Genomic DNA, 10499 nt, shown 5'->3' with positions numbered 1-10499 from the left:
CCCTGAGGCTGCCATGCAGGGAGCAGGAGGGAGGACTGACAGGGAAAAATGGAGTTTGTGACGGTTGGGATCCTAGACAAAGTCCTGCATGGTTGTGGGAGCAGGCTGTTGAGGTGGAAAACTGGACTTGAGCCTCATGTGCTGCTTAAATGCATGTGGGCGGTTCCTTGAGGTCTCATTTCATAAACCTCAAGTCATCACAATCCAAAGCAACCACAAAATATCACGTATGCTAAAAAGCTTAACATTGTGACTATTTAACCAAGAAAGAAAGCAGAATGACATCAGCATTCATCACTGGAAGGCTCTTGGTTGCAGAGAGGAAGCCTTAGCCTGAGGTCAGGAAACAGATTGTAGGCAGACATGTGGACTGGGCCAGGTGGCCGTTTACCTGCTGTGTTATCCCTCTAAGCCTTGTTTCTCTCGTGTATGGAACAATAAAAATGATAGTGCACACCTCCTGACATGGTCTTGAGGATAAATGTAAGAATAAGTGTTCAGATATTCACGGATATTTTTAGCCTCTCCATTATTTCCATGCTGTCCAGCAAACATAGTGGCGTGAAACAACACAAATTTATCTTCGTACAGTCTGATGGTCAGTCTCACTGGGCTGAAATCACGGTCTGAGGGGCGCTGGCCCCTGAGGGTCTACAAGAACACGTTTCCTTGCTGTCATTAGGCCATGGAGGCTGCCGTCACTGCACTGCCTTCTCCGCACCTGCTCCTGCCTCCCCCAGGTAAGGACCCTGGGAGACCCCTGCACCAGTCACCCAGCATCACTTCCTTGGCTCAGAAGCCTCACTCCAGGCTCACACTGCGAAGTACTTTGGCTCTGAAAGTTCACATGTTGGCAGGTTCCAGGAGTCAGGGCACTGACCTCAGGACAGGAGGAGGGAGGGGCGTTAGCCAGCTTACCCCTGGCCAGCACATCAGAGAGGTTTGTGAAGGAGGGACGCAAACACAGCATCACTTGAGACCAGTCCTGTGTCAAGTCCAAGGTCTTCTGTTTTCTGTATCTCTATCATCATTGATAAACACATTACAAGTTTGCAAACAGATAAATAAGTAAACAAAAGCCTGCCGGATGTGAGAAAAGCCCACCTTCTCTGTCCTCCACCATTTTCCTCATCAACTTGACTCCAGTTTAAGGCTCTCTGTTCTCCCTGTGGAGCAGCGAGTGCCTGGACCTCCTTCCTTTCCGTTCCTTGTGGACAGGGCAGTTCCTGGCTTCTCACTGTTGCTAAGATTCTCAGATCCACTGCTGTCACCCTTCCTGTCCCCTGGAATCCCAGTGTATCTGCACATTGACAGTGTTCATGAAACTGCACACGAGCACACTAAAGAGAGAGGCTCATGTCGAAACCCAAACTGCAAACATCAACAGGCAGAAATTAAGTGAAACTAAAGTCAGAAATAAAAGTGAAAATGTTGCACTTTCAATTTGGAAAAAAAAGAGAAATTTCTTGGCCCATGAAAGTTCCAGATACAGTTGACACAGGACAGTCATCAGCAGCTCACTGCAGAAATGCCAAGTTTACCTGTTCTTCACTGTTTTTCTTTTTCTTTTTCCATAAAGGTGGGGTGGGGACCCTGCACCTCAGGGTGGAATTTCAAGTTCCACAGATCTTACATTTCCTCTGTTTCTAATTCTGCCTCTTCTTGATCTGATCTTGTTTAGACGTCTGGGATTTCTCCGCCTCATTTCCTTCCACTTTTATGTCCAAATCCCAAGGTTCACGTTACTGAGGTACTGATGGCAGGGAAGGATGCCCGAATTCCCTACCTGCTCACCTGTTCACCATGCAGTGAAACGAAACTTAACTGCCAGAGATGAGAAAGGAAACCGAAAGTCTCTCCGCGGACCAGACCGGCTGGGGGCTCCGCCCAGCCCGACGCCTGGTCCCTGGGCTCCAGCCCTCTCACAGCCACTCTTCCCCGGGCGCGAGTCAGCGGCTTTTCGGGGGCAGCGGGTCCGCGTCCAGGTCCAGGGTGAGCAGTACCGGGGTGTCCCTGGCGGGCTCGAGGTCTCTGACCCGAGGGGCGGGGAGATGGCCTTGGGCGCTCTCCTTGCGGTGCTCGGGGAGCGGGAGCGGGAGAGGCAGGGGGCCGCGCCCCGGGGCCTGCGGGGTTGCAGAGGATGCAGTGGGGCGCGGGGCTGGGGGGACGAGTGGGACGGGGATGCGAGGGCTGGCGGAGCTCTGGGGCGCAGGAAAGTTGCTGGTGGGGAGCGCCGAGGGCGGAGCAGCGCGGTGAGGGGCGGGCGTGCAGGCACCAGGGTGCGGGTGTGGGGTCGGGATGCTGGGGAGACCCGGGGGCGTCAGCGCGAGCAGGGCCGGTGGGACCCGACGGGTCAGCCGCTTCCTCATCCGTGTAGCATCTCGGCCCGAGTCCCAACCTGCAGAATCAGAATCTGCATTTTCATAAGATCTCTCCCGGTGGTTCCTTATACCCTTAGGTCCAGTGACTTCGCACAGTAAGAATTTCTTTCTTTCATGACGGGAAGTGTTCATGGTCACGGGGTGTGCATTCGTGCTGAATAACAGATGGTCGCGACGCCAGTGGCTGAAGTCTGTGGAAATGCGCTCTTGGAGCGTTTTGGTGGATGGGACGGCCGGCGCTGGTTGGCTGAGTCCTGACCCATCTCATGTCCTCGGCTGGGCTGAAGGCGTGGGCTGGGCTCGGGGCTGGGCTCCATTAGCTGCTGGAAGGGTCCACCTCCTCGCAGTTATGGGACTGGGGGGGGGGGGCCCTGTTTCTTGCTGGCTGTTGGCTGGGGCGTCCCCGCGGGGGTCTTAGCCGCGGGTTTAGGTCTGCAGAGCCAGCAGAAGACTCTCGTGTCCTAGGGCAGAGCCTCACAGGCTACAGCTTCAGCAGGGGAGACGCTGCCCGCGCCCCAGGGGACACACGCGCACCGGTTGCACCAGGGAGGCTGGGGTCTGGGCGCCATCCTGCGGTTCCGCGGGCTCCGCCCTCCCTCCCCTGGACCTTGTTCTCTGGGTTGGGCATCACTCCTCCACCCACAGTCCCCGATTTTTCTTTTGTCCTTTCCTTCTCTCCTTTTTAAGGTGTTAAAATCAGAATCCATACAGCGTTTGACACTACTGCAATTGGACAGACATCTTTAAGTTTGTTACCGTTTCTTTCATCATTTTGCCATTTATTTGTTAATAACCTTTTTTGGGGGGAGGGTTGTTTTTTGGTTAATTTTGGTGGGCTGTTTTTGAGTTTTTCTTTTTCGGTCTTGTTATTTTCCTCCTGGTCACATCTTTGAACACTTAACGTGTCCTTCTGTCTTCTGAATTTCTGAACGACAGTTAGTTCTTGCCGCTAGAGTTTTGATCAAATTCAGGTTTAAGAGTTTCTTTTTCTTTTTTTTTCCCCTTTGGCTGGAGTATTTCCACACTGGGGTAGTTCTATATGGAAGCAGCTCTTTGCCCCTAATTTTGTTGTGTTAACAGCTAATCATACCAAGATCTGTTAATTTATTAGAAGTTATAAACTGGTGATATTCTAATAGCATTTTTGTTTCTGTTTATTATATTAGCTGGATCACCTCCAGCTAAAAGAAATGAAACTTCTCCATTTCTGAACCTCCCAATGAGGCTAATTAAGTTATTTTTCTATTGTCAGAGTTTGTCATAATTTAGAGTGTTTCATGACTTTCATTTTGGTTTCTATGTTGAATCAGAAATGGAAAACCAGTAGAGAGCAGTTATGAAGTTCTTGTTAGCGCACGTTGTAGGACCAGTCAGTATCTTTGGGAAGCGTGTTTCCCCGTCTTTGCTGTCTGGAGGTCTCCAAGTTCAGAGCAGCACGTGCCTCTCATTCCCTCTGTGGCTTCCTTTAACCCTTCTGGATCCTGCAGGGTCTCCCTGCGTCTTCATTGTCCTCATCGTTGATCTTTTTCCTTCAATTTTCTGGACTGTGCTTTAAATAAAATGGTCGTTTAACTTAAGTGTTTGGTGCAATTTCCAACTTCTGCAACGTCTAGGAATACTGTCTTTTTTCCCCCTCTCAGTGAATTGAACGACTGTTTGGGTACAGAATTCTAAGTCCAAAATATTTTCCTCTCAAGACTCTGAAAGTATTATTTTCCTTTATAAAAACCTCCAGCACTGCTGCTCACTTTAATGAGTTCTAGCTGTGTGCCGGGTACTGTTTCCATCAATTTGTATACTTTTAGTAGCTGGAGAAGACAGCCAGAGTGGAGTAATATTATTGTCCATCCCGATGTTACAGATGCATCAGGCAAGATGCAGGGACAGTAAGTAACCTGCCTCTGCTGTCCTGGATTTCTGAACGAGGGTCAGAGTGGCCACCTGTCGCTCCTGGCTGCCTCTGCCTCACACCTCCTCATGGGACTCTGTCTTTCTCTGTGTCTTGGAGTCCTCCGGTTTCAGCAAGCTGTGTCTGCCCGTGCTTTCCTCTTCTGTCATTGTTTGTGCTCAGTACTTGGAAAAGCTTTTCAATCTAGAAATGCATACTTTTCTTTAACTCGGGTCTAGTACCATTATCTCGCTGAAACTGGTAGATCTATGATGACCTTTATCTCCACCCCATTTTGGAGTCGTACTTCTCTCCTGCTGGAGTTACTCTGAAGTGGATTTAGAACTTTTTGGTTTAGCCTCTGTATGTTAGTAATTTTTCTGTTTTCCATCTCTTTGTTTCTGTCTTCTCTCCTCTAAGAAATTTTCTGAATTTTGACTCCTGGATAACTTGAAATTTCAGCATGTCCATTCCGTTGACCTGCGCATAATTTTTTTTCTGAAAATATACTTAACATTTTTATGAGCATTTACTTCTTGTTATTTTTTTTTTAAATAATAACAGCACCTGATCTTATCTTATTAGCTAATGTCATTGTGATTACTGAGAACTCTAATTAGAGCTTTTTAAAGGACTGTTCTGTCCTGTAATCATGTTTCTTCATCTGGCTTCTTATTTTTAGTTCTCTCCCCCTCAAATGTCTAGTGATTCTAATTTTTTATATATATTCATTCATGGTTATTATTCAAAGTAACTGATTTTATTTTCTTTTGCGTGTCTCTCCCTTAAATGAGAGAGAACTGGGTACAATGACTAGATTCTATGCAGTGGTGTGAGTGTTAGGGTCAAGTTTAGTATTGGAAGTGTCCTGTAGGCCATGTGGAATCCCTTATCTGTCAGATGAAGGAGGGCTTTACTCTGCGACCACGGCTGCTGTTAAAAAGTTGCACAGTGTCCAACATGCACACACATCTCATCAGTGATTGTTGACTTTTTATTTAAAAAATTTTATTATTTGTTATTTTTTTATTGAAGTCTGTACAATGTGTCAATTTCTGGTGTGCAGAACAATGTCCCAGTCATGCTGATACCATTTCTTTCAGTTGAATGTGCATTCTATTTTCAAACGAAGTTGTTAGGACTTACTAATTGTTTGGAGCTAACTACTTAATAAATAAACGATTAGGTATTTATTTTGTCCTGGGGTGTGATGAAAAAATTCCCGAGATGTTAAGGGCCACGTGAACACCTGGGAGGCTGTGAATCAACCCAGCGCATCTTGTGGAATCTGATATTCTCTCTTCTGATGCTGCGTGTCTCTGTCCAAGCCAGGTCGTCGACACCAAGGGCCTCACTTAGCATGACCCTGACACTCTCTCACATTCAGGTCTGGCCCAGCCTTGTGTTTGACTGCTGCACCTGCACAGTTGGCTACGTGCACGACATACCCTACAATAAGTCTCCAAGGCAGGCCCAGCCCACCTACCCACAAGTGAACTCAGGATCAGTCCCTGGAGCTGGCCTTTTCCCAAGGTTTCCGTCCGTCCTGTTGCATCAGGTAGAACCCTGAGCCTCCTCTTCTCCATCCATATCTGATCCTTGACTAGATCACATCACACTCACCTTCGGAATATTTAAGATGAACGTGTGCCTCCAGCTACCATCCAGCTGGGCTACATGCAACTCTCCCGTCATTCAAAGGGGCTTCCCCTCTGCCTTACCAACTGAAACTTTGCTTTGTTCTTGGTGCTGTGGCCAGAGTAGTCTTTCAAAATGCAAAGCCAGTCATGTGACTGCCTGCTTAGAAACATAGATGGATTTTAGGATGAAGAATACGTGACCTGCCTGTGATGTGCACACCCCTCACCATGGCCCTCCCCCCTTACTGTCTCACTCCAGGACCCAAGTTGCCCACACACCCTCGTGCCTGGAGGCTATTGCACGCGGGGTTCTGGTGTTCCCTCTGCCTGGGATGCCACCCCCACCCCACCCCTTTGCTTAATTAATTCTCAGCTCCTCCTTCAGGAGCCCAGGTATGTCTTCTTCAGGGACGATTCCTCTGACCTCTTTGACTTTGTCCCACTTACAATTTTCCACCATTCATATGATTATCTGGTTGGTACTTGTCTTTTCTGAAGGTCTTTAAGTTTCATGGAAACTGACAGCATTTTGACTTTCATTCATTCTTGTATTCCCAGTGCCTAATGTTTTGTTTAAGGCCTGAAGTCATTAAATACAATTTGTTGATGGAATAATGAATTTTTAGTTTTTCTTTTCTTTGTAGGTCTGCCATTTTCATTAGTCACTGGAGGTACCACAGTAAAGGATATTTGCTATATTTAATATTTTCCAGTTCATATTATGGAGACACAGGGAGCAGCAAGAATGGGTAATTTTCCATTTAAGATATTCATAAGTTGTAAAACGAGGATTCTGTAAGCTACACAGATTTAATAGGATTCATATAACTCATTACTGCTGTTTATTTCTCAAATGCTTTGTAAATGATAGCTCTTTAAAAAAAAGAATTGGTTGAAAATAATCCATTCTCTTAATGTTTTTCCCTTAGGTTCACAAAAATACATGATGTTTTTAAAGGAAATGTCCCAGTTAATTTTGACTGAAATGCCGAAAGCTAAGTGAGTGTTATAGTAATAAATCAAGAGAGGTGACCATCTTATTTCCTGTGTATCTGTTTGGCCTTAAAGTGATACCTATCTGTCTGTCTGTCAATCATTAATCTCAGTGTATATGTTAGACTACTGTGTGTGTATATATATATATATATATATATATGACTGTTTAACATAGAACTTTTACAGCCGTTTGATGGGCAATGGACATAGTTTCTCCTGCTCTGTTTGCCCACAGCTGTCAGTTTTATAAAGGGATGAGACTGATTAAGCGGGAGGTCTGTATTCGGAGAGAGATGTTTAAATCCTTGAGTCCAGTCCATGCCCTGCCACATGGCCTTTGAGAATTTGCTCTCCCCTCCAGCCTCAGTTTCCTTCCCTGTAGAATGGGAATGATTCTGCTTCTTCCCAGGAAGGACGCTTACGTGGGTGGATGTCTCTGGAAAGTCTGAGCGTAGAGCCCAATAGAAAATTCTTAGCAAATCAAGCTATTGGTGATAAAGATGAGAAGATAATAAGAGAATATTATTATATCATCACGTCACCCTCTGGGCCTGATGGAGTCTACATGTAATTTTTGTTTCAACTGTTTTCATTTTAGCTATGACAGTTTGTTCAATGACTTTGTTGAGTCAGAATTTTTCCTGATTGATGGAGATGCATTGCTGATCACATGCTTCCTTGCACAGTCATTCGAGCCGGGACAGAATCTCCACTTCTTCTACCTGGTTGAGCGGTACCTTGTGGATCTTATCAGTAAAGGGGGACAGTTTGCCATCGTTTTCTTCAAGGTAACGTGACACTTGAGTTGTTTTCTGTGATTTGAGAGCTAAAACTGCTTATTATTTTGTAAGTAGCTTTTTGTTTATTTCCAAGTGAAATATGTCTAAAAAATTCAGAAAATTTAAAGGGAAGAATAGACAAAAAAGTCCTCATGATCCAGGATCCAGAAGTTACTGCATTTACTTTTATTTTTTATTTGCACTGATGGGACATTCCTGTGAGGATGTGCTGGTCCCTGGAGGAGGTGAGAAATCTCTGCAGTGGCCAAGCTGGTCTCTGGGCTCTAATCTTCCAGCTCCAGGTAGAACAACCTCTGTCTTCAAAACTCAGCTATCAGTTTAATCTGAGCCCAGCAGGTGGTCAGACTCAGCAGTGGTGCTTCGTTGCTATTGGCTCTGTAGTAAATGCCTCCCAGGGAAGAGATTGATTGTGCATATAATTAATACAATGTTAACAATTTCGAATACATACATATGTTGTATTATGTATGTATAATACTACCTCCTCCCCCTAAAGGTAACCACTGTGTCATTCCTGAGGATTTTGGTGTGTTTTGTGGTCCACAAAATGTTAGGTTTTTGAACATTGCTGACCACTTGCGGGCAGTGTTTTGAATAAAGAGCAAGGGCTGGCCTGTTGCCTGCGGCTCAGTTGACAGGCACTAAGCACGTCTGTTGATAAAACTTGTGCTGTTTCACAATCTCCCGCCCCCCGCACCCGCCGTGGTCCTCCTTAACTTACATCCACCATTTGCCCTTAAGTATTTTCCTCCCCTTTTTCTTTCTGAAGTGAGCTTGGAGGGGAAGAGGATTAGGGCGGGAAGGGAAATGTGATACCCACTCCGCCAAGTTAAAGAGGACACGTGGATCTAGACCCCAATCGCGATGCGTGGTGTCTGCAACCTGACTGTCGAGGTTCAAGGGTCTGTTTCTTGTGACTATAAAACAACAGAACCTGTGGAACCTAGTCCTTTACTGACTTTGACGGTGCCTGCTAACCCACAAAACTGGTGGACTACTAAGTGCCAATTTCACAGTTATGTCCTTCCACCCCTCCCCCCGCCCCCACAGGATGCTGAGTACGCATATTTCAACTTCCCCGAACTTCTGCCTCTGAGGAGGGCTTTAATTCTACACCTAGAGCACAATACCACCGTCGACGTTCGAACAACTTTCTCTGGGTGCTTGTCGCAGGAGTGGCAGACTTTCTTGGAGGACAGTTACCCGTATTTCCTGATAGTGGCGGATGAAGGCCTGAACCACCCCCAGACACACCTCTTCAACTTCTTAATCATTCAGTCTTGGGCGATGAAGGTCAATGCTGTGCTCTCCTCAGGCCAGGTGTCCGATTTCCTTCGACTTTATGCGTATTTCATGCCAAGCAAGCACAAGAACCAGATGTTTTTCCAGAAGGTAATTTGCATCTCAAAGACAGGCTTCTGGAATGTCACAGAATTTTCCAAATTACTTGACTCAGTTTTATTTCTGCCTCTCCTATGGGAATTATGACCAGTCTCACAGAGAGGTATAGAGAAGTAATAATAATGATGATTGCAACCCTAAATGCAGCCCTTTACTGGGCACATGCAGCCATGACAGGAGTTGGTGTGTGGTCCTTCCAGAGAGCCATTTTATTTACCATTTGCAGCAGCCCCATGAGGGAGGGTCAGGGTCACAGGTAAGTAGTCTGCTCACTGTCAACACACAGTGGGTCTGAGGAGAGGCCTCTGACCCCCCTGCCTGCATATGCTCCCCTGTGGTGTGGGGTGCTGGAGCCACAGATGAGTGAAATGATGGTTAACACAGCAGCTTTTCATGAGAAAACCATGGAGAGAGTTGAGGAGGAAGGAAAAGAAGTGAAATATGTTTATTTAATAATAAATCATTAATAGAGTTTTCAAAGTATTGAGAATTTTAATTCCATGATCTTACTATTTTGCTTATCAGTATAATTAGTAATTACTGTACTGAACTTTTGGGAGTCAAAAATGACCACCAGTTTTATAAATAAATCTGGTTTCTGTTTAATTTTTGCTGCTTAGAACAAATTTAGAATGTGAGGATGACTCTATTTCATCAAAATGATTTTTGAGTTAGTTAACACTTTTCACTTTTTGAGTTTAGGGTCACACCCCTCATGATACTGGGGACATCTGGATGGTTGTAATGAAGTATAAGATAGAACTCCAATCATTAAACCATTTCCAACTCGAGGTGCCCTCTGTGAGCAGAAATAGCCCTGGGACTTGTTTCTGTATTGAGAGGAGGTCCTGTAATCCACTCACCCTTTTTTACTCAGTGAGAGCGTTTTTTGAATTTGAGTTTGAAATGTCCCTACAAATTTCTTTCCCAATCTATTCTTCAGGAAAACATTTTTTTTTAATGGAGGGTTTTATTTCTGGTAAAATAATTTATTTCCTAATTTACTGAACTCTCACCCTAGAGAGGATCTTTCACTTTCATTCTGAGGACCATGTAAAATGCTGAAGAAGATGCGGTGTATGTTGATAATGGTAGTTACCGGGGAGGGGGGAGTGTTACGCTTTTCTCTGTGTGTGTGTTTGAAATTTTTCCTAATAAGACACAGTGCATTACATGGGTACAGTGTTTCTTTTTGAGATGTTGAAAGCATTCTAAAATTACATTGTGGTGATGACTGCACAACTCTGCAAATTTACCAAAAGTCATTGATTTGTACCCTTAAAGTGAGCAAATTTTGTGTCATGTTAATTATACCTTTATAAAGCTGTTAAAAAAAATAAAATGGACCAAATTCCCAGACAAAAATTGATTTGGCAAAGACAAAATATTGCTG

General features: G+C 45.1%; 1 protein-coding gene across 1 annotated transcript in view; it reads left to right on the top strand.

Annotated features, from left to right (window-relative positions):
* The first annotated feature begins 1927 nt into the window (after positions 1–1927).
* The window catches only part of LOC102536570 (probable ATP-dependent RNA helicase DDX60), a 71781-nt gene continuing 63209 nt past the window's right edge, over positions 1928–10499 (top strand). The window contains exons 1-4 of the mRNA XM_072943650.1: positions 1928–1992; positions 6839–6908; positions 7504–7693; positions 8756–9097. Of these exons, the coding sequence (XP_072799751.1) occupies positions 6853–6908; positions 7504–7693; positions 8756–9097 (588 nt within the window). The 5' untranslated portion in view covers positions 1928–1992; positions 6839–6852. The remainder of the gene's footprint in view (positions 1993–6838; positions 6909–7503; positions 7694–8755; positions 9098–10499) is intronic.

This window comes from Vicugna pacos, chromosome 19, assembly GCF_048564905.1.
Source record: "Vicugna pacos chromosome 19, VicPac4, whole genome shotgun sequence".
Taxonomy (NCBI): Eukaryota; Metazoa; Chordata; class Mammalia; order Artiodactyla; family Camelidae; genus Vicugna; species Vicugna pacos.
This window is presented reverse-complemented; position numbering and strand designations above follow the sequence as displayed.